General features: G+C 37.3%; 1 protein-coding gene across 2 annotated transcripts in view; it reads left to right on the top strand.

Moving 5' to 3' along the window:
* Positions 1 to 25,925, top strand: part of CDH13 (cadherin 13) — a 1,255,388-nt gene that overhangs the window by 903,994 nt on the left and 325,469 nt on the right. For both annotated transcript variants that reach the window (XM_027850548.1, XM_027850547.1), the window contains exon 7: positions 12,832 to 13,010. In XM_027850548.1, the coding sequence (XP_027706349.1) occupies positions 12,832 to 13,010 (179 nt within the window). The remainder of the gene's footprint in view (positions 1 to 12,831; positions 13,011 to 25,925) is intronic.

The raw sequence follows: 25,925 nt of genomic DNA, 5'->3' as shown, positions 1-25,925 counted from the left end.
AGGAAGGAAGGAAGGAAGGAAGGAAGGAAGGAAGGAAGGAAGGAAGGAAGGAAGGAAGGAAGGAAGGAAGGAAGGAAGGAAGGAAGAGAGGAAGTCCCTTTCCTGAAGGAGCTTACATGAGGCAGGAGGAGGAGGGGTGATCTGTGAATAGATGATAAAACACAAAATACATAAAAGGTAATTGGGAGAAGGCAATCAAGCCCAGGTCTAATCTGAAGGACCGATTGTTCACATTAGATTGAAGGTTCCAGAGGGTACAATGAGATAATAAACCATGGAAATCATAGGAATCACAATTTGTTGGCAATAGAATGGCTATTTCAGAAGGCACAAGAGGAAAGTGGAATAGAGGTACTAGAGGAATGAATTGTACGATCCACACCTCCCTTATTGTTTCAGATAGGGAAGCAGAGCCCCAGAGATGGTAAGTGACTTATCCAAGGTGATACATGGATCTGCTTGAAGGAGCCAGATGTGATATAGCATGACACACTAATAACCTTAGCAATGGTATTGTTGAGTTTATCAATCCCTGAAAAAGATATAGAAGGTAGTGACTTGGATGAGGACATGTTGTCTAGCAGCAGGAAAGAGGACTAGTCACCAGTCCTGTCTAGTGATCATAGGAGAAGTCCACAGAGTCCTGAGGAATGTGGTTAACATAAAGGTGAAGTGTGTTTGAAATATCCACCCTACAGTCTTTTTAGAGTCTGCTCGCTGCCAATCCAGGGTGCACCCTAGGGTTGAGTAGATAATCTACAACCCAATCCTCCAGTTGAACCTGAGCTTGCTTTTCCTTTAATGTAAATAATAAAATTAACACAACTTGCAGAGGTACCCTATATATATGGAATTCTTTCTGTTCTCTTCTCATTCTTTTGAACCTTATTCCAAGCCTCTCTCTCTCTCTCTCTCAACTTTTCCTTTATTGAAAAGAAAAGCAAAACTCATAATGAATATACATCATTAAGTACCACATAGCACCCACCCACCCCACTTTGACTCTGACCAAAAATGTATGCCTCATTCTGTATCGTGAGTCCATGATATGCACTTCAGGGTGGGTAACAGGCTTGATCACTGGTCTTTCGCATGCTTCATCCTTGTATTTGTCATGTTCTTAAGTATTTAACTATTATTTTTCTTTAGATGTTTTTGTTCAAGTTAATAAGCATTTATTAAGTGCTTACTATATGGCAGAAACTAAGCCAAGTTCTGAAAATACAAAGAAAGGAGAAACAAATAAACAGTCCCTGCACTCAAAGATATAGATAGATAGACAGATAGACAGACAGACAGACAGACAGAGATACATACACACATCCATACTCACATATGTATGCAGATACATACTTACATACACACATATATGCACACATATAATATGCATATATATACACACATGTGTGCATATATGTATATGTATGAGTATGTACACACACACATATACTGGTCTCAGAGGGACTGGAAAAGGCGTCTTGTAAAAGAGGAGACTTTAACTGAGACTTTAAGAAAGTCAGGGAAGCTGGGGGACAGAAGTAAGGAGGCAGAGTTTTAGGGCTGGGGCTCAGTCAGAAATTGTCCTCCTGATTCTCCTGGTGGTTCAAGTCTTATCTGATCATCAAATTCCTGCCCTCATGGAATCAAAGGATAATTGAATTCATCTCAGAAGGGACCATCTAGTCCAACAATCATATTACAAAGAAACTGAATTCCTAGGAGCATATGAATGACTTACTGCCTTGAATGACTTAATACCTTGGGTCTCAGAGATAGAATTTGACTCCTGGTTCTCTGACTTAATAGTCAATGTTCTTTCCACTGTAAAGAGCAGCTTTACATTCTATGGGGCACAGGGGGGAAGAAGAGGAAATCTAACATGTAAATAGATACATAAATGCAAAGAGAAAATCATACACACACACACACACATATATACACATACACACACAGATAAATAAATGCTGTTATTTAAGGGGAGAGAGAGCACTATTCAGAGGGGAAAATCTGTAGTGCTTTCATAACTGAAGTGACACATTTTTTATTTCAGTGAATAATTGACCCTCTACTTAGGTATCTCCCTTCGCTCCTTCTTAAAGTTTGTCTACTTTTGTTAGTACAGTGTCAAGAATGCCAGGTTTGGAGTCAGAGAACCTAGTTTCAAATACAAGCTTTGCTAGTTACTACCTAAATGACTAAAGAAATCATTTTACTTCACTGGGCCTCAGTTTCCTCATTTATAAAATCAGAGGGTTAAGCCAGATAAACTTGAAGGTCCCTTCTATTCCTACATCTCAGGTATTAGGAGAGTTATCTTCCCCATTATTAGGAGTATAATAAAACTGCAGAGACAAAGTGAGAAATTTTAACAACAGAATAATGTCATAATCTAAGGAACTGCTACAGGACATCCATTGGTGATGTCTGGTGCTCCTGAAGCTGCCTGACCTTTCATCATTGGTGAAACCCCTACACTGTCAGATCTTGCCTCCATTTCTCAAGGGTATGACTGTGCCTAAAGTGGCAGTAAAGCGAAACTTCAAACAGGTCTCTTCAAGGTCACTCTGGCAGGCAGTATTTTTTAATCACAGAAATACCGTCAAGAGGAAAAGGACTGTCTGCCCAAGGCAGAACAATCAGAATTGTTTATCAGCTTGTCAGGCTGACTGCTGGGTCCTTCTACCCCTGAAAATGACTTCGTCATCATGCTTTCCAATGATTAACCTGTAATTATTTGATTTTGAAGGGACCTATGTTATTCCATCTGGCTCTGGGAGCGACAGAGCAGTTATAATTTATTTTGACCCTCTAGAGAGTAAATATTGTGAATGTAGAGAAGGCTGAAATCATGGAGTGTATGCCTTCATACCTGCAGGAAACATTTTTAATGATCCTTCATTTTACCTGATGCCAACATCATTTTCCAGTTCCTGGAAAAGTAGAGTTTCATTAGGACCTTTAGACTATACTATTGTTGCCTTTGTTGTACAACAGTATTGTGTGTGGGGGACAACCTGTGATTTCATCTTGTTTGGAGTTCCTGTGGAAACTGTTTCCTCAATGCAGTCCAACAACCTCTTTGTAATCTTCAAGAGTTCTCTGGAGCCACTGAGACTTACTGAGGGTCACATAGGCAGTATGTGCCAGAGGTAGCATTTGAACTCAGATCTTCCTAACTCCAAGGCTGAGATTTTTATCCATGACCAGGCTGCTATTCATTGGGTCACTAAAGATGTTCCATTTATAGGGTAATGGGTTGAGACACAGAAAGGCTTTTAGAGACCATTGAATCCAACCCCTAAGATGATGGAATAGATGATAATTTATCCAGGACCTCACAACTAGTAAGTGTCTGAAGCAGAATTTGAACTAATGTCTTGTGGACTCCAAGTCCAGCACTCTTCTAATAACTGCTGCTGCTTAAATTAAAGAGACTGAACTGGGTACAATGATCCAGGATGTTAGTATTGACATTAAATAGACTATTTTCCCCTCACTCTGTTTTTAGTTATGTCAAGACCAATTGAACTAGATGAACTCTAACGTCCCTTTCAGATCCTCATCTATGATGCTAGAAGATGATTTCCCCATAATCAGAAGCATAATAGCTGCAAGCAAGTGAGGGATTTCAAGAACAGAATAATACCATAACCTAAGGAGGTAGAACAGGACATCCACTGGTGGCATCCAATGCTTCTCAACCTGGCTCACCTTTCATCATCATCATCATCATCATCATCATCAACATCATCATCATCATCATCATCACCCAATTCACTAGTCAAATTGTCCTTGTTGACCAATGATTAAGTCAAGTGGCATTCATTAAGCACTTACTATGAGGGAGGTATTTGAGCAGGGTCCAGGTCTGCTGACAAATCAGGCCAGGGCTTCTCTGACTAGGAGTTGATAGATTTTTTTTTAAACTAAACTAGCATGACCTAAAATAGGAAGGAACAGGACTGAAATAAGGTAGTACAGAGGCTCAATGACTTTGAACCACAGTCAGAGGACAGGGAAAGGAATCAAGGAAGATACATGGGAAGAACCATTTTCTGACATCAGGTATCATGAGCTTATTTAGGTCTCCCATCCAACCTCTCCACTATATGATACTATTTTAGTCTATTGTCATGAGGCTATGAGAGATGATTTCAAAAATTAGAGGGGCCACAATAATTTTCTTTCTTCAGTTTTAAGTTCTTTGGCAGCAAGACTAGTTCACTTTAGTCTGTATCTCTGGTGCTAAGTTCTTAAACACTTTTTGAAAACAACAGCAAAATAAACTGAATGTGCAGAAATATAATGACCAAGGTTGGCCCTAATGAGACAATGAGATGTCATCTCCCTCTCCTTCTTAGCAGAGATGAATGACTCTGGGACTGGGATACTACAAATACTGTCATATTGTTTCCATATGTCAGTTAATTTTGCTGAATTTTCCCCTTTTTTATTCTTTATAATAAAGTGTGGCTCTCTGGGAAGGGAAGAGGAAGATGAGGTAGTATATTGGGAAATATAGGTAATCCAAAAAGGCAAGTAGGTCTAGGTAACTGACCTTGTCTGCCATCTAAGTACCGAGAGGCTCCTTACCAGGACATTAGTCACTTTGTTTTTTTGTTGTTTAGTTGTTTTTCATTAGTGTCCTTCTCTTTGTGACCTCATTTGGGATTTTCTTGGCAAAGATATTGGAGTAGTTTGACATTTCCTGCTCCAGCTCATTTTACAAGTAGGGAAGCTAAAGCAAACGGAATTAAGTGACTTCCCCAAAGTCACACAAATAGTAAGTATCTGGAGCCAGAATTGAACTCAGGATTCTTTTTGACTCCAGGCTGACTGTTCTATGCACTGTGCCACCTAGCTGCCCCTAATAATCATTGATAATGATATTTTGGACACGAGCAATTATTGAAACAGATAGATTTTTAAATAGCCCCTGGACCTCCCATTAAACATCTAAGGTATGTAGTTGGAGAGGCAGTGGAGGAACTCTATCAAAATTATATTTACCTTCAAGTCAAGAAGGAATTATTAAGTGCCTACTATGTGGCAGACACTGTGCTGAAAATTGGAAATACAAAGAAAGGATAAAAACAGTTCCTGCTCACAAGTTGTTCACAATGGAATACATAGAGACTACATGCAAACAACCATGCAAAAACAAGTTATATCCAAGATAAATAGGGGATCACATGGTGGGGGGCACTCAGGTTAATGAGGACTGGGAGAGGCTTCTTGCAGAAAGTGGCAATTTAATGGAGATTTGAAAGATGCCAGGGATTCTAGGAGGCAGAAGTAGAGAAGAGAGAGAGAGAGACATGTGAGGCATATTAAACAAACAAACACTGACGATGCCAGAGTCAGGGGATGTCATGTTGTGTGTGAAGACCAGCAAGGAGGCCAGTGTCCTTGCATCACAGGGTTATGTGGAGGGAGTGGTAAATGGAATAATAAAATTTAAAGAAGTTGAAATGAAATCATAAAACAAAGAAGTTAGAGCTAAATGGAAAAACAGTATATAGGCTCTCTTTGGAGAGGCAAATGAAATAATTGAGAGAGTTGGTTCTGTTTTTCACCCCAAAGGAAATAAGAAATATAATTTCCTGGGACACATGGTCATCCTGCCTTCAAGCACTCACAATGAGTATAAGCAAGCTGCTTTTTTGTTAAATTTTGTTTACATGCATCCTGACCAATGGAGATAATTGCAATATATGTGCCAACATCTGTTGCAAAGGATAAAATAGGGAAATTCTTTGAAGACCTTGGCAAGATCCTCCAAGCTACGTCTACAAATAATTTCATATTCAAGGTCTGTAATGCAAAGGTGGGCACAAGGAAGACAGTGAAAACTATGCCAGAAAAACGTGGTTCAGGATCAAGAAATTAAAACACAACAAAACAAGGATCAAGACTATTCAGCTATATTGACTTAGTATTATCTTTATTCATGTAAAAGGAGGCATATGTCTATATACAGAGTTTAATAGGGTGAGACATCACCAGATGGGAGTGATGAAAACTCTCCTAGAATGGAGGAGGAAAGAAAAATTCAAGAGAAACTGAGCCCAAAGGAAAAAAGGAGGGAAAAAAGATACATTTGGTAAAAGGACCATTTCTTTCATTGCTTGCAGAACTCTATGATTCAACATTCCATGGTCTAACTGGTGTGCAGGAAAACCTCTCCCTCTTCTAGGTTAGAGGATTGTGGGGAGAAGACTGGAAAAGGGGTGATGATGGGGTTAGTGGTAGATAAAAAGCTACACAGGATAGATCTTCTTGTGGTAAGCAGTGTTCTCTATCTTTTTCTGCCTAGGGTGAAAGGGGACTTAAAATAAGCAGAACAACACAGACTTTAAGCTGCAATGCACATCTTGGTATCATCTGCCAATTTCCATTTCCCTTCGGGTGTGTGGTGTGTAGGTTGCCAGAAAAGCCCTGAGGTCGGTGCTGAATTGATAATTTATAAAATTATGAAATGGGGACAGGCAAACCCAGTTCTTTGGGTACACATTGTGAAAGGCCACTGATTGTCAGTGGGAAGCAGGGCTGCGATCACACTTCAATAAGGCGCAGAAGGTATAGAGGCAAGCATTGAAAAGCAGGGAGAGATACAGAGGCAGACAGCACAGCTCAGGGACGGAGAATGGGATAGTGAATAGAGGCAGTGTGAGGAAGAGGATGGTGATGGGGAGAGCCAGAGAATATCACTCACAAAACCATGGATTAGAATTGGGAGCATTCAGCAGCGTGGACCCAATGGAGATGGAAGAAAACTGAGGGGGAGGGGAGAGGGCAGGAGTTTGATGTCTCATTTTTATAGGGTTTTGGAAGGTAACAGAATAACGCCTATTTGTGCCACTTTGGGGTTAGTTTATTAACATATCCCAATCATCTCAAGGCTATGAGTAAAACTTCAAAGTCAGCATCTCAAAGTTTTGAGATTGGTTTTGCTAGTCCGGAGCTGTGGAGGTCTGGATTTTGTCTGGAATTTACATATCATAGGATCAGAAGCCTTGACAAGCAGCACCTAGATGGCTTCACCTGATTCAGCATTTACCATCAGGATGTGAATTTTGATTAATATATTATACAATTTATAAATTATGCCCCTTTGATCTTTGGGATGGTTTGTATGAGACTTCCAGGTTCCCCTTTGCTCCTTTGCACTGGCTACTTATAAACTTATTTACTTTACTAACTAGAAGGGGGTAGGGAGTGATCCAGGGGACCAGAACAAGATACAATTTTAACACAAGTTCTCTGTCCCACCACCATCTCAGAAAAGGGTAAGGAGGAAGCCATTTCAGGAATGGGTGCTGGAATGTTTTTATTTACTTAACAATATATTGCTGAACTTTATTTTTGTTTCAGGTAAATACTTCTTGAACAGCGTCCTGTGGTTTGTTGGTCTGGTAAAAGGATCATAGACTCATAGACTTTGAGACTTGGATGTGACTTCAGCATTTATCTACTCCAACCCCTATAGTCAATGGACTCTTCAGTATAACAGACTCAAAAGTGGTCATCCAGCTAAAGGCTTCCAAGCAGGGAAAACATATCACCTTTCATGGAAGTCCATTCCACTTTTGAAAGTCTTTAATTGTTAGGATGTTATTTGTTTTTTTCCTAATATCAAGTTTAATGATTGGCCTCTGCAACTTCCACCCATTGCTTTTTGTTCTATCTTCTGGGACCAAACAAAACAAATCAAATTCCTTTTTACACAATATCCTTCAAATACTGGAAGATCACTACCATGGCACCCCTACATAAGCTACATAAGCTCAGTTCCTTCAACTAATCTTCCTTCAACAGGGGCTCAAGGGCTTTCAACCATCCTGATTGTCTTTGTTTGAAAATTCTCATGAGATTGATGCCTTTATAGTGTTATAAACTGAACTTAGTTCTCCAGATATGGACTGGCAAGGGTAGAGTGTATTGATACTTTCACTATCCTATTCCTTGGAGCTATATCCTTCTTCATTCATCCCAAGAATGGATTAGTTGTTTGTTTGTTTGTTTTTCAACTGCAACATCATGCCTTTGACTCATATTGACATTGCAGCCCAACATCAACAACAATCAGATTCTTTTCAGAAATGCTCCCTAATCATGCCTCAGCATTCTATAATTGAGAGGGGTTTTTTTGTTTTGTTTTGTTTTGTCATGTTTTGTTTTGTTTTATTTTCATTCAAGTATAGACCTTTACATTGATCCTTATTAATCATCTTATTCGATTCATCCCAATACTCTAATCCACCCAATATCTTTTGGGATATTAACTAGCTCATTCAGTACTTTAACTACATCTTTCAGCTTGTGTCTTCTGTGAACTTAATTAGCATGTCATCTATGTCTTTTTCCAAGTTATTGATTAAAATACTCAAAAGACTAAACAATGGAAACCTGTTGCCATGTTTACATTGAATATTAACAACTAATCTGAGACTTTGAGATCAGCCATCCAATGTGTTCTGAATCTGTATAATTAGATTATCATCCAATCCACATCCTCCCATCTTCTCCACACACACAAAAAAAGTATGAGATATAGTGTCAAAAGCTTTGTTATAATGTGGGTAAAATATATCAGCAACATTCCTCTCATCTACTACTTCAGTAATCATGACCGAAAACAAGTACAGCTCATGGGTTTAGTTTTGCATGAACCATTCATGATGAATCCACACTAGTTCTTTACAAGCACTTCTTCCTAGTCTAGGTTTCACTAAATATCTCTTTAATGAAATTTGCTAGAATTTTCTCAGGAAACAAAGTCAAGTTCATTTGCCTATAGTAGTTTGACTGTAATTTTCCATTTTTTAAAAATCAAGATATTTACCTTTTTCTTGTCTTAGACCTCTCCTATTGTCCATTGTGTCCGAAATATCACTGACAGAAAATCTAGCAATCATATCCACCAGAAATTTTAGCACCTGAGAATGGAGTTAATTTGGACCAGGTGACTTAAATTCATCAAAGGAACCCAAATGGCTTCTCATTATTTCCTTACTTATCCTAAGTATCAACTACCTGCTAGTAATTTTTGTTTGTCATTTCCAGTGCAATGACCATTCTTCTATTCAGAGCTCACAGAAAAAGGAAAATGAAAGTTGAGCTACTCTGCGTTCTCTGTTTCATAAACAATAATCATCCCACCTACTCCAAAAAGAAAAAACCCTCTATCTTTTTTGATATTTGATTTTCTCCCAATATAGGTAGAAAAAAAATGGACAAACTTTTTGTTTGTGACCAATAGCTTGCCTTGTCAGCTTTAACTCCTGAGCTTCAGTGTTCCTGATACTATCTTCAAAGGATAGTATTTATTCATTTATTTATATTTATTATTTTTTAATCTAGCCTTGCTTCCATTTTCTATTCACTTCTTTTAAAGATATTAGTTGCTGGAGAGTTCCCAGTGCATTCACATTGATCAGACAAATCCTGTTTTTGCCCCTTATAATTGGAATTGTTTCCCTTTGTCTTTTCAGATTTTCATTCTTAATCATCTCCAATCCTTTATGGCTGACTTCTCCCAAAGTATTTTATTCTATATAATTCTACCATTATTTCCTCAGAACCCTTTGAAATCAGCTTTCTCCAAATGTAGGATACATGTTAGGACGTCTCAGTGGCACAGTGGATAGAGTACCACAGGCCTGGAATCAGGAAGATTCATCTCCCTGAGTTCAGATTTGACCTTAACTACTTAGTAACTGTGTGACCCTGGGCAAGTCACTTATCCCTGTGTGCCTCAGTTCCCTCATCTGCAAAATGAGCTGGAGAAGGAAATCACAAACTACTTTAGTATCTCTGCCAAGAAAACCCAAAATAGGTTCATGAAGAGTCAGATATGACTGAAAAATAACTGAACTGAAGGATACATGTCAAACTATTACTGTATATACCCTCCCACAAACTCTAGGATGAAATTATCATCCCCCCCTGCACACTAAAGTTCTCATCATTTTCACCCTCAGTAATCAGTCCCTTCCTGTTAGTGAGAATCATATCCAGAATAGAATTTTCCTGTGTTGGTTCTTTCAACTTTTGAAGGGTGAAATGATCACTAAGGCAAATTAAGAAATGATTATTGAGGCAGCTAGGTGGCACAGTGGATAGAGCACTGACCCTGAAGTCAGGAGGACCTGAGTTCAAATCCAGCCTCAGACCAAACATTTGACACTTACTAGCTGTGTGACCCTGGGCAAGTCACTTAACCCCAATTGCCTAAAAAAGAAATGATTACCTGCCCTGCTTTTGATGGAGATAGAGAGCTCCAGCTAATGTATGTATAATTGAAGTCCCATAGCATTATGATACCATACCTCTATGCCAGGCTTATGATCCGGTTCTAAAACTCCCCAATATTTCCCTTTTTTTATCCAGTTATGTCTGTAATATACTGAAATGAAAAAAAATACTTCTGCTTCTCCATCTTTTGACCTTCATCAAGATAAATTTTCATCATGTTTTTCTTCCTCTTCTCAGATTTCCTTATATGAATAGGCTTTCTTACTCTATAATATTACTCCCCTTTCCATCCCATTTTGCTGCCCTTATTTCTTTAGAATAAGGAATACCTACCCAGAACCATGATCCTGTTATGAGTTTTACCACACTAAGTCTTATTCATATTTATCAAGCCAAATGTTCATTCTAGTATTAAGACGTGACTTTTTGTTATTTTTGAATGGTGCCTAAACTTTGGGTATTTATGTATAATCATTTGAGGTTATATGTTTTTTTTTTCCTCCTGACTCTTTTCTTAGAATTTGTCTTCTGTGAATTTCTGTCTTCTCAGCTGCTATTCATTCTTTGTGGCTACTTTCTACACTATGTAACTTGGCACATATACATAGGTGTTCTGCTTCCTCCATCCTTTTTGTTTGTTTGTCTAAATACCCCTTTAAATGCTCCTCAGTAGGGGCTGTGTAATTATGTTTTTGAAAAGCTCAGCCCAAAACCTGCATTGAACTTGGGATAGCTTTTGAAGGTTTAGTGATTAAATGGGACCTTTGTTGCATCTTCACAATAATTCTTCAAGAAAAGAATCTGAAGGTGCTAAAAATGGCAAACATTAGAAAATGTTAAAAAAAAAAGACTACATCTTAGAATTCTAGAATGCTAATGACCAAGGTAGCAATCATTACAGACTCATCTGCCTCTGTGAAGTCTGATCATATACTAATTAAAGAGCAAATCAATGACAAATTAGAAGAAAGGCTATTTATGGGAAGAAAATACTATCTGAACACAGTGGCCTCAATAGAAACTTTTCAAAGAAGCTGGCAGCACATTTAAAAAAAAAAGTAAATCGCCAAAAGTAAAGGAATCACCTCATCACCATTTCCTAGAGAAGCTTCAGTGGTAGGAAATAGTTACCACAATGAATAGGCTGATACAGTCCAGAAATTTCCTCAGTCCTCCAACCTCTCATCTTTTTCTGAGTGAACAGCCATAGTAGCCAAGGGCAATATTGGTTTCTATTATAAATATAAGCTAAGTTACATAGCATTATAAAGCAAGCATTTAGCAGAGTATGAATACATAATATCTTAAAATAGTTGAAAGGGATATTAATTTGATAGTATATTAACATGATTAACTTTTCATAATAAACTAGCTCATTATTTTGATGGATATACATATGTGTTTATTTCTACATACATATATAACATCACACATGTATTTATAGGCATGTAGCTATATATTAAGATATGCTTACATGTACACATATGTATAACATGCATACATATATTTGTAGATGCATATACACGTTCATATATTAGCATGTGTATATATATCTACATATACATATGTATATGTTCATAGATATCTAGATATGTGGGTATACATATATACTCAACTTACATAGTTGAGTGTATAGATGTATAGATACAAAAACAGATAAAGGCAATATACATATACATGTACATATGCACATACATATACATTTACACATACATACACACACATACAATCAACTTAGATAACTGAGGAAGCCAGATTAATAGATCTGCCTTCTGAGATGGATGATCCTGAGAAAGGTTATCCTATCCAGATAGGATTGTCTCTGAGTTGTGTGAACACACTCAGCATAAAACTCAAGCACAAACCTATTCTATGACTAAATAATTGTAGCAGAATGTCAGGACTGGAAAATATAGTTGGTTCTGGTGGCCATAGCTCCTATAGTCAGACCTCAAATTGGTAAGACTGGCAGATATGACATGGACATCTTGGTGATCAAATCCTTCAGCCTTGCCTCATGATCTAATAGCATCTGGCCATAGCTGATAGATATCAAACAGGAACTCCTGACATGACCAGAACCAACACTGGAAAGCTCAGTTCAACTTTATGCCTGCTGTATGCCTTATAAGGGCTGCTAGGTTGTACAGTGGATAGAGCCCAGAGCCTGGAGTCAGGAAGACTTCAGTATAAATGTGGCCTCAGACACTAGGTGTGTGATCTTGGGAAAATTGTTTAACCCTGTTTGCCTCAGTTTCCTCATCTGTAAAATGAGCTGGAGAAGAAAATGGTAAGTGACTCCAGTAACTTTGCAAAAAAAAAAGGTCAAAAGGGTCAGATATGACTGAAATAACTAAATAACAAAACAACAACAAAAATGCCTTTTCTTTGTTTTATTGAATCCTTTTAATGGAATTTGGTAAGAAAACAAGTGAAAGATCCAGTGGATGATATTTTCTTTTTAAGTTTAAATGTCGAACAGTATTCACAATGTCATTTGTGACAAGCAGAGCTTGCCTGATGCTGGTGTGAGTCATAATAACATCCCCTGCCTTCCTATACTATTCCCTGCAGGAACCACCGTGATGCGTATGACAGCCTTTGATGCTGATGACCCTTCCACAGACAATGCCCTCCTGCGATACAACATCTTGCAGCAGACTCCTGACAAGCCATCTCCCAACATGTTCTATATTGATCCAGAGAAAGGAGATATCGTCACTGTAGTGTCACCAGCACTGTTGGACCGGGAGGTAAGTTCAAAGTCATAGACTTACTGCTGAATAGGAGAGTGTTACAGTATTCCCGGTATGAGATAATGATGTGGACTGGAATAGCGATATTGAGACTGAAGAAGGAACAATGGATGGAAGAGGTATTTCAAATGAAGAATCTGTGTCTTAATCTTAATTTCTCCTGGGACTTTCCTGTTGCTCTGCAATTCTTGTATCCCCTTATCGATAACAAAGGATGCCCCACATCAGTTTTTTTAATACTTTTTTTTTTTGCCTCATGTCTTCTGCACTACAGTTTCTAGGCCCCTTGACTGAACTTTGTTGCCTGTTTAAATGAGACTAAAGCCAGCTCATATAAAAGCCTTCATCTATTCTCTATGCAATTAAAAATACTTGTTTAGCTATGTTCTTCTCCTCTGTCTCTCCTTTCTGAAATGAGAAGATGTGCTTTATCCTCAGTCAGTCAGTCCAGCGGGTCAACAAGCATTTGTTAAGTGCTATGTACTATGTGTCAGGCGTTGTGATGAGCACTTGGAATACAAATACAGATAGAAAGAAAAATAGTCCCTGCCCTTAAGGGGATTATATTCTAATGGAGGAAGACACTCATAAAAGTGAAAAGGGGGAGCTGGGGCAAGATAGAAGCCATTGATTCAGAGGGAGGGGCCTGAAAGCATCCAATGTGTGAATTCCAGGGCCAGAGCAACTCTTCAGGATGAACAGCTGCAGGAGGGTAGTGGAAGTATAGAATGCAGCCTGGAGAGGCTAACTCCTGTGATGTGTGATCTTAGTCCTTGAAGGACCTGCTAGAAGCAAGACTGATGAAAGAGAACCTGAGAAGCCTATAATCCTGAGGGAGTGCTGAATTGCCAAAAGTTAGCAACACACTTAGAGGGTGTGAGATTTTCCAGTGAGGGCTTCTGGCCAGAACACATATATTTCGCCCTAGGGAGTTAAAAGACCTGACATAAGAGGTAAATGTTCTTTTAAGAATGAAAAGACTTGGGGCAGCTAGGTGGAGCAGTGGATAGAGCAGCAGCCCTGGATTCAGGAGGACCTGAGTTCAAATCTGGCCTCAGACACATAACACTTACTAGCTGAGTGACCCTGGGCAAATCACTTAACCCCATTGCCTAGCCAAAAAAAAGAAAAAGAAAAGAAAAAAATGAAAAGACTTTCCTTCAGTGAGGGAGTCACCAAGGAAGAAAGGAAGGAAAGAAGCAAGGAAGGAAGGAAACAAGCATTTATTAATACCTACTCTGCTAAGTACTTTACAAATATTATTTCATTTGATTCCCACAACCTGATAAGTAGGTGCTATGATTATCCCAGTATTATAGTTGAGGAAACTGATGCAGACAGAGGTTAAGTGACTTGCCAAGGTTAAAGCTACTGTTTGTCGTCAGATTTGAACTCAGTCTTTCTTGACTCCAGGTTCTGTTCTCTATCTGGTGCACCCTCCTAGTTACCAATTGTCAGCAGATAAGAAGAACCCATTCAATTCAATCCAGATTCATAGCAATAATTTCCAGTCAGAACTTTCCATGTTATTGACCTCTGCCAGAGGTCCAGTCTGTTTGGCCTTGCCTGAGACTATCAGTCTAATCCAATCTGATCTAATAAGCATTTATTAGGTGTCTATTATACAACAGGCTCTATGTTAAACACTGGAAATTCAATTAATAAAAAGAAAGACAGTCCTAGCCCTCATAGGGCTTATAAGAGAGACAACGTACAAAAGGAGACAGAATAATAAGGGTAGTGGGCATTGTACACCAGGAAGCATCTTGTTTCATTGAGTTGAAGCCATACAAGTCCGTAAATTTAAAGCATCCACAGTATCCTTCTCATTAACACCCTTCCTTATCCTACCTTTCTCTTTTCTGTCTTTCCTCCATTTCTTCTTCATTTTCTCCCCCTCTTTATTTTCTTCTCCTCTTCCAAAGTGAACCTCAGCTATAAGTCTTACCAGTAGTGATTATACCCAAGATATAATGCCACATGCCTGATCACACCTTGATGTGTGTGTTCAAATGGCACCCTGGATCTACCCAGATGTGGACCCCATCATATTGTCCAGGACAGAGAAGGCTTGTTCACCATCTTTATTTATTTATTTTTTGGCCAGGCAATGGGATTAAGTGATTTGCCCAGGGTCACACAGCTAGTAAGTGTTATGTGTCTGAGGTTGGATTTGAACTCAGGTCCTCCTGAATCTAGGGCCAGTGCTCTATCCACTGTGCCACCTAGCTGCCCTGTTCACCATCTTTAAAAAGAACATTCCTAGACTCTACTTTTTTCTGAAATGACCATCTTGTTTTTCTCTTAATTTTCATTCCTTACCCTCTTAAAGGTATAAACTATATCTAGCTTCTCTGTTTACTTGCCCCTTATAATCTGACTTCTAATCCTACTACTCTATTTTTTTCCTGAGAGATCATAACTGATCCCTAACCACAACATTCAGTTTTCCCAGGCCTTATTCTGAAGAATATAACATTTAACATTGTTGACTTCATCAAAATTATTTCCTTGCCTTCCATAATTATATACAATTTGTCTGCCAAATGTTCATTTGTTTTCTCTACTGGATCCTCCTTCTACTCCTAGAGTTTATAAATGGATTGACCTTTGTGCCATCCTTAGAACCTCTTATCTTTTCTCTCTACTCCTCCCAAGTGGACTTTTCCACTACAAGTGTTGATCTTGGAGTTGCAAAGACCTGAGTTTAAATATTTCCTCAGACACTTACCAGCTATGAGACTCTGGACAAATCACTTAACCTGTCTAATTCTCAGTTTCATTATTACAAGGGGATAATAATAGGACCTATCTCACTGAGTTGTTTTAAGGATTAAGTACTCCAAGATATGTACAGTGCTTTATAAATTTTAAAGTACTATATAAATATTAATAATTATCATTATTATTTTTATGTAATTTATTCTAAGATCTCTATCCCCTTCCCTGAGCTCTAACCCTAATCTAATACTTAGCTTACAGCGGAATATTGTCCTGAATGTTTCATGTTGAAACTTCAAATTCAACACAAATAAGAACCATCAATTTCCCACCATAACCAGCTTTGTCTCAAGAATACTCTATTTCCATTATTATTGTCTCATGTATCCAAGCTTTAAACTTTTAAGCTAGGATTGACTTTCCTTCCCTCATCCTTCAGCCTTACTATGTTCAGCCAGATAGAAGGGAAATTAAGGCCATCTAATACAAATGCCTCATTTTACAAATGAGAACCTGAAGCCTAGAAAGGTTAAGTGACTACCCCGCCACACAGGTAGGACTGCTGATATCTGTAGGTTATATACATATATATACATATATATGTGATATCTGTAAGTTTTATATATATATATATACACCTAGGCTCTATGTTAAGCACTGGAAATTCAATTAATAAAAAGAAAGACAGTCCCTGCCCTCATACAGCTTATAAGATATACATACATACATACATACATACATACATACACACATACATACATATATATGTGTGTGTGTATATGTATATGTATATGTATGTGTATGTGTATGTGTATGTGTATGTGTATGTGTATGTGTATGTGTATATGTATGTGTATACGTATACGTATACGTATACGTATATGTATATGTATATGTATGTGTATATGTGTATGTATATGTATGTGTATATGTATATGTATGTACATGGACTAGATTCTTCCTCTGGGCCTCATAGTCTCCACCAGATGCTGCTCTTCTGTCTTGCTGACAGAAATGGTTCTGCTGGAAATGCAGTCTCTGCAGACCGTGGTTGGCCAAAATCTATGCTGGTTCTAATTTCTGGCTTTGCTAAAATGCTTTGTTAAGGTGCTGCCATGCTATTTTAGCTCAAAGTCTTTACTCATATACTTGGGCAAACTCTTTTATTTATTTTTAATTAAATTTTTATTGATGTTGTTTTTATAGCACCATCATTTCTCAAAATATCTCTCATCTCCCCCTCCCAGAGAACTATCCTTCACAATAAAGAAATTTAAAAAAAAAGAAAGAAAAAGAAAAGAAAAAGAATTAAAAAAAAGACAATTCAGGAGAAAAACCATTCAAACTAACCAACACATTAACCTAGTCTGACATTATACACAAAATTCCACATCCATAGTTCTCAGTCTCTGCCAAGGAGGGTCTGGGCTAAAATTCCAAATCTCTTCTTTGATGAAAAGTTGGTTACTATAACTTCATAACAATGAGTTTTGGTTTTCTTGTTGCTGTTTTTTTTTTTTAATTTATGTGATTATAATAATGGTGTATATTGTTTGCCTGGTTCTGCTTTTCTTAATATCAAATTAATTTATACAGGTCTTCCATGATTCTCCATTCTATACCATTGGAGTCAAACTAGAAAAAAAATGCATCCACTGAACTGTACAAAAATATACCTGTGGACCACATATTGACTTGAAAAACCACATATTAAGTATCTATTTGCTATTGTATTTTTTGTTAAATTTTTCTCAATTATATTTTAATTTGGTTCTGTCCCATTTGGGAGTATTGCCTCTCATGTTTGACACCTCTGTTCTATACATTCATCATTTCTTATAGAGCAGTTATATCCCATTAAAAATCATGGACCACAATTTATTTAGCCATTTTAAAATAGACATATACTTTTTCCCCCTCCTACTTCTTTGCCACTACAAAAGAGGTACAGCTGTAAATGGTTTAGTACATCTTAAATTGTTTTTATTATTAGCCTTGTTGGAGTACATGCATAGTAGTAGAATCTCAGGGTCAAAGAGTATAGACATTTTAGCCATTTTATTTACATAAATACAAATTATTTTCCAGAATACTAGGACCTATGCATAGCTCCAACATCAGTTCTTTTAGAAAAATCAGAAAGTCCTTTGCCCTCAGACAAGCAGAAAGTCTCTGTTTTGCCTTATATTTCAGCCACTCATATCCTTAAACAGAAGGTTTTTTTTTTAGCCCTAACTACCAAATTCTTCAAAACAGAGCAGGCCTATGCTTTGATTTTTTTTCCCTTAGTATTCTTCCTAGTCCAGCAGCTGAGATCCTTAGCTCTTAGTCAGAGACCTCATTGCTATTCCTTGGTGAATTTCCATGTACCTCACAATTTTCATCTTACATAACAAAACAATGAGGACAATTGTGGCTATTTGCCTACTAATTACCACAATCTCTAGGGCCTTAGAGTTCCCCAGGTTTTTTTTTATTTGTTTATTTTTAAGGCAGTCAGGGTTAAGTGACTTGCCCAGGCTCACGCAACTAGTAAGTGTCTGAGGCTAGATTTGAACTCAGGTCCTCCTAACTCCAGGGCTGATGCTCTATCCACCATGCTACCTAGCTGTCCCAGTTCCCCACATTTTTAAAACCTATGAAACTACTGTTCTCAAATGTACATGGATGGGCAGAGACAAAAGTAATAGATACAAAGTAAGGCATACGGGTAAGGTCAATGTCTCTGGAATTTGTTTAGCCACATTCTTCACATATAAATGGTAACATGAAAATTGTGTGGATATTAACCCATCCCCATACATGAATATATGTGTATGTACTATAGATAGAGCCAATGCAATCTAATAAGCATTTAAGTGCCTAGTGTGTGCCAGGTACTGTGCTAAGAGCTGGGGATATAGTTAATAAAATGAAAGACAGTCCCTGCCCTCAAGGAGCTTACTACCTAGTGCAAGGAGACACACAAAAGAAGGCTGTAAAAGGGGGAGTTGGAGACACCAGGCACCATCTTGTTCAGTGGAATTGAAAACAGTCACAACAGCAGTTTCAGAGTGGAGTGATATATTTAAATACATACACACAATACATATAATAATAGCTAACAATTATAGAGTGCTTACTATGTACCAGGCACTATATTAAATGCTTTTCAAATATAATCTCATTTGATCCTCACAGCAACTCTGGGAGGTAGGTTCTATTATTATCTCTGTTTTATGGATGGGGAAACGGAGGCAAGGAGAATCAAAGTGATTTACCGAAGGCCAAACAGATAGTAACTATCTGAGGACAAATTTTAATTTAGGTCTTCTTGACTCCAGGACTGGTACTCTGTCCGCTATACCCCCCCACACACACACACAAATACACACCGGAGGGGGGGAGGGAAAGAGAGAAAGAGAGAGAGAGAGAGAGAGAGAGAGAGAGAGAGAGAGAGAGAGAGGTAGAGGTCAAGTGGGCAAGGTTATTGTTTTTGACATTTGCTTAGCCATATGAAGGTTCCTTCATTTGTAGATGTTAACATGAAAATTATACACACATATTCATATATATTAATATATATTCAGTTACTAGCGTGTTTATGTGTTTGTCTGGTACACACACACACACACACCAATAACTGAGGCCAAAGACTTAGATTTTATTTCAAAGCTATGATGCTAAGAACTCATTTTACTGTTCCTTGACTCAGTTTATCCATATGTAAAATTCGGACCCATGGTCAGAAGCTTTGTTAGTTTGCATGTTGAGGAAAAGATATTGCTGGTTAATATTAAAAAAAAAATCTCATTGACCTAATTAACATTGTCCCAAGTTGGTCCCCATTTTATCATTCCCTTGCTTCCCCTCCTGAGGCTCTAAGTAAAGGGGCAAAATTGCACCTACGGTAATTACTGTTGTTTATAATGAAAGGGGTAGTGTTGCAACCTTGTTAATTACCTTTATCAGAGTCCCTGAGGTAGAAAGCTAGATTTTCCCAAAAGTAAACTGAAAGAACTGCATCTCAGCATACTATAAATTATTCCAGATTTTCTGTTCCATTATCTCTGGTAAATGCTTGAGATGCCTGGAAATTTGTATTGGATACATTAGAAATAGGAGTTTCTTTTTTTTTCTTTTCTGAAAGACACAATTTACTCCCAACCCCTCTGTTTTTCTTTAATGGAAATGATGCTTGACGTCCTTGAGACAGGAATATCAATATCTGCCTTTCTGCAAAGGAAGAATCTCTATAACCTGATTTCTGTGGTGGCCAAGTATTTTAAATATCTTTGCTCTGTCTTCCCTCATATCTATTCTACATAGGCCTGGTCCATAGGTGTAGGTTTTCCATTTCTTTCCTTGGGAAAGCCACATCCTAATATGTCCCCAATTCCACCTATCTCCTTCCTTGATACTCTGCTCTTGGTCACTATATCTTCTTCCCCTGAAGGTGAGGGGACAGGCCACCCCATTCTCTCCATATCTGTCGTCCCTTTGATTTGCCGTATTTTCCTTGCAAAGATAACTGCAGGACCCTAAACAACCCTTTTAAAATCACGAGGTAATAATAACAATAATAAGAATAGAGAACATTTTATAGTGATTTAAGCTTTACAAAGCATTTTATACTCACCGTCTTATTTAATAACAGCTCACATTTATAAATGTTTTAAAGTTTGTAAAATACTTTACATATATTATCTCTTTGATTCTCATTGAATCTTCAAAACAGCCCTGTGAGGGAGATTTTATTATTTTCCCCACTTTTCTGATGAGGCAGGGAGCTGAAGTGATTTCCTTGGGGTCATTCAATGAATGAGTGTTTGGAGCAAGTTGTGAACGTAGGATTTCTTAATTTCTAGTTCAGCTCCCTATCCAATGTCTTTATCCTACCTCTGTTCTTCATATCAACCTTGTGGGTCATGTGATATAGGTATTATCATCCCTGAGAAGTGATGAGACTCAAAGAGATACAATGGCATGCCTAGGGCCACATAGCCAGTAGGAGTCAAAAAGCAAGATCCAAAATTAATATCTTTCCTCTAGTCATTGTAGCTTGTCATCCCCTTCAAAGGTTTTCATCATGTCAACATTATCATCACCATCACCATCATTATTAATAATATCACAGTCAATAATATTATATTGCACTATTAATTATATTATATTATATTAACATAGCATATTAAATGATATCAATAATAATAAAGAGCATGAACTTATAACCCAATCAGTCTTGGTGGTATTAGGCAGTGCTATATTTCATCGGAAAGAGAAAGGGAAAAAATTTGATGAATTGTATGTATCTAGTCCTATTTTACTAACATAAAATATTTGGACAGTCACTGTTTACCTAACTAAATACTAATACACTAGATAATTGGATGCCTTGGGCTTATTTTGGGTACTAAAGGGTTTTGAATTCATAAGCTTTTCATTTTGGTCTCTTTTTGCTACAACAAGTGTATAATTATGGAAGCCAAATTAGTGTTTCTACTCATAATACTACACAGCCCAAAGATAAACACAAATTAATGGAAATTGGAAAATCAATGGAAGTGAATAAGTAGAACTACTTTTCTATAAGGGTTTTCAGAGTTCAGTGCTGATCTTTGCAGCATCGGGAGTATCTCAATGAAAGGAATCTCTCTGAATTGAGGCCAGAATTATCAATTGATTAGTAACCACATATTCACCATGATTGCTGATAGAATAATACTGAAATTTAAGAACTAGATTTTAAAGAGACAAAGACTATGCATTGAATTTCTCACTGATGTTTCATGGGATTTGAAAACCATTTGATCTTGCCAGTAGATAGATATCCCTCTACCTGAATAAGGTTAGTTGTGGTGAAGAATACACTGCAAATATTGGGACCTAAAATCTATACAACTTTATCAAACTTCTCAAAAATATTACTCCCCACGAACAGGTAGCTTTGACATCATTCTGAAATTCTCCTTCGTATTCAGTAGCATTCCAATCTTCTCCTCCACAACCATCTACTTAGGAATTTGCTCCAAATTTCAAGAACATTTTCACTTTTTATAATAACAAAAAAAAAACCACATTTGCATGATTAAAACTAATTTTTAAGTTGCCTCTGTTTGGGTGAGTTGAAAGTCTCAATGCCTGCCTATGATCCCAGGTGTTGAGCATGTTAAGTGTTCTGTGGAAAGACAAAACTGGCACTTGATATGGAACGGCAGGTGTAAGTCTGAGTTTTGGGAAGTGTGGTTTTTTTTGAATACCCACCGAAAGAGCTATTCAAATCTGGCTTGGGTTCCCCATATTTTCATTAATTGTCACTTCAACTACTTATGGAAAGTCCTCAAGCTGTGGCAGACACCAACGTCAGAGAGCATAACATTCTTTTTTTTATTTTAGACTAAATTTCTTTACTTTCATAAGGAGATTGTAGCTGGAGATATTACCTTCAGGGGAGTGAAAGACAGAAGACAAAAGGCATCCAGTAGGGTTTGATTTCATTTTGAACAAAAGTGTTAACCCACATTATTCTCTCCAGCTTGTACATTTTAAAATAAATGTCTATGTGTCAGCATTACACGCATGGTTGTCAAGTACTCCAGAAAAGCCTTATTGCCTTAATCAGTATTTTCAATATTTTAATTTTTGAGTTGTTACTCTCTCCACAGGGCAACTAGGTGGCTCAGTGGATAGCAGGGATTGGAGCTAAGAGAACTTATCTTCTCGAGTTCAAACCTAGCCTCAGACACTGACTAGCTGTGTGACCCTGGGCAAGTCACATAATGTCTATGAGTCTCAGTTTCCTCATCTGCAAAATCATTAAATACCTTTTTTTTTGAGGCAATCAGGCTAAACAACTTTTTTTGGAGGTGATCAAGATTAAGTGACTTGCCCAAGGTCACACAACTACTAAGTATCTGAGGCCGGATTTGAATTCAGGTCCTCCTCACTCCAGAGCTAGTACTCTAACCAATGTACCACTTACCTAGCTGCCCCTCTCATCTACAAGATGAGCAAACTGGATTCAACCTCTAAGGTCTCTTCTGGCTCTAAATCTATGATCATGTAATCCTAGGAAAGCAGTCTGGTTGTAAGGACGGATATGGGAATGACTCAAACAGTCTGTGTGTCCCTGAGAATATACCTTGTGAAGAAGGTACCAATCTGCAGTGATAGAAAGAGGGTTTTGTTGTTGGTTTTGGTTTTTTTTTTGTTTTTTTTTTAAACCTGAGATTCCCTTATATCAGTGAAATCATAGGAGGATAAGGAAGAGGAGGAGAACAGAGGGGAGAAGGAAAGTTAGAGGTGTTTTTCCACCATTAATTTCTATATCTTCAATATCTTATAATTAGAAGTGACATCAGAAGTCACTTAGTGTTATATACCCCAGATAAATTTCTCTTTAAAAAATACATCTTTGGGGGCAGCAAGGTGGCACAGTGGATAGAACACAGTCCCTAGAGTCAGGAGGACCTGAGTTCAAATCTGGTCTCAGATACTTTTTAGCTGTGTGACTCTGGGCAAGCCACTTAACCCTGATTGCCTCACAAAACAACAACAACGTTTAATCATTTTGTAGGTAAGGTAACTGACACTGATAAATGTTATGTGACTGCCTAAAAAAGAGACATCTTTTGTTTTTATATCAACTTGAGTTAATAATAGAATTCCTGCCTTCTCCCATCTAGATGGAATGAGAGAGGGGGCCAGATATATATTACTTGTAACAAATAATATAAAAGAAAAAATAAAAACAGTTCAGCAAAACTAACTGATCTATCAACCAAGTTCAACAATATATGCAGTGTTCCATATTAATAACAACCTCCCACCTATCCAAAGGGAGGAAAGTGTATTGTTTTATCTTTCCTTTGTGCCTAGCTTAGTGATTATAGCTACACAGTTTTCAATTTCAGTTTTGTTGTTGTTGTTATAGTTCATGTTGACATTGTTGTAGTTATCATGTATATTCTTTTCCAGCTTCGTTTTTTGTTTTTCATTTTTCATCAGTTCACACCAGTCTTCCTATCTATCTATCTATCTATCTATCTATCTATCTATCTATCTATCTATCTATATATCTATATATCTATATATCTATCTATCTATATTGTTCTTCATCATTTCTTATGGCACAGTAATAGTCACATCATTTTTATGTACTAAATTTTATATAGACATTCCCTGATCAATGGTCATAAATTTTGTTTCCAATTCTTTCCTATTACAGGGGAAAAAAAGTGCTTCTCAATGCCATCTTCATCTTCTCATTATCTCTCGCCTCACACATATAATCTTTACCAAATCTCATTTTTTCTGTTTCTACATCATCTCTACTTTATGCCTCTTTCCCTCCATTCATACACCTTCCACCTTCATCTCCAGGACTATTATAATAGCCTCCTAATTGGTCTTTCTGCCTTAAGTCTCTCCTCACTTCAATTCATCCTTCACATGAGTGATTTTCTTAAATCCTATCTGACTGTGTCTTCTCCCTCCATTCAATAAATGATTCCTTATTACCTTTAAGATCAATTATAAACTGTCCTGTTAGACATTTCAGACTCTTTATTACCTGACTACTTCCTAGCTTTCCAGTCTCCCTACATGTTCCATGTTCTTATCTACACACTCAGGGATCTGGCAAAACTACCCTACTTTCTGTCCTTACACATGACATTCTATCTTCCATCTCTCTACCATTGCCCTGTTGTTTCCCCATTCTTAGAAGATTTTCCATCCTACCTTCTGCCTCGTTAAATATTTGTTTTATTTCAGTTCTCAAGTTCAGAGACATCTTTTGCATAAGGCCTTTCCAGGTGCTCCCAGGTACTAGTATCTTTCTATCAAAGGTGACATTCTGTCAATGCTCTAAGTCCACTGTGTAATAGACATGTGCTATCATCCTATTAGAATATAAACTCTTCAAGGGCAGAGACAGTTATTTTTTTTTTCTTTATATCTCCAGAACTTAGTATCATTCCTCTTACCTAATAAGTTCCTAGTAAATGGGTGTTGATTGAATGATTGTTATAAATATGCTGCTGTAATATTTTTTTTTGTTTTTCTTGTTATTTTACAACACGACTAATGAGGAAAATTTTTGTATGATTTTATATGCATAATGGGTATTGTATTTCCTGCCTTCTCAATGTATGGCGAAGGAGTGAATAGAGGGAGAAAATTTGGAACTGAATATAAAAATAGGAAATTTTAAATTGAAAAAATAATAATTGGAGAAATAAATAAGTATACTGCTGCATACTGGAACTACCTTTTTAACCTTTGAACTCTTTGGGGAACAGGCCTAGCAATAAAATCTTTGGGGTAAAGGGAGTGGACATTTTAATAACTTTCTTAGAATAATTCCAAATTGCTTTCAGAATAGTTCATTCAAAGTTTTACCCAGAAAATATTAGTGTACCTTGAACAGAAATTTTGTACAAATGATCTAAGTGTAATAGTTAATTTGACTTCAGTATTGAGGAATACTTTTAAATCTACTGTCCTTCTGTGGGTTCCATCCTCTTAACAAAAATATTGGTGTACTGAAGAATCTGGTGCAACTGAACCAGGGCAGAGGAGAAAGTAGCTGTAGTCAGTAGAATGGAGGAAGAGAACACTTGCTCTAAGGATATTTGAAAGCAACAGATAAAAAGCAAAAAGGGCAGACCTCCAGTCTGTTGTTTTTGTTGTTGTTGTTGCCGATGTTTTTTTTTGGGGGGGGGTTGTTTTTTTGTTTTGTTTTTTGTTTGTTTTGTTTTGTTTTGTTTTTTTAGGATAGCCAATACTATCATTTCCACAAAGCCTTTTGTTAAAGAGGCAGAGAAAGAAATCAAGATGAAACTTTTATGTCAGAGAAAGCAGAATAACTTTAGGGATCTGCTATCTCTGAGTGATCTCCCCTGTCTTTTTTTTTACTCTGTGTTGTATGTGTTCCTAGAAAAGTCTTGCATATTATACTGCTCTGTGAAGTACCTGAGGTCTTAAGAAAAGAGAATGTCATGAAGTTTAGGTTATGATGAGTCTTGATCTTTGTCAAAATTACATCCATTCTTTCAAGCATCTACCTCCTGAGACATTCTCTAAACATTCATACAAGGTGGTTTCAGAGTTCAGAGGTCACAGGCACAATAGGAACACTGGTTTTGGTCTTTGTGGCTGGAGTCCTACTTTGAGCTTTCCTCTAAGTGTTACGATTCTTTCTTACATTAT

Source organism: Vombatus ursinus, unplaced genomic scaffold (assembly GCF_900497805.2).
Source record: "Vombatus ursinus unplaced genomic scaffold, bare-nosed wombat genome assembly UNPS02009062.1, whole genome shotgun sequence".
Lineage (NCBI taxonomy): Eukaryota > Metazoa > Chordata > Mammalia > Diprotodontia > Vombatidae > Vombatus > Vombatus ursinus.
This window is presented reverse-complemented; position numbering and strand designations above follow the sequence as displayed.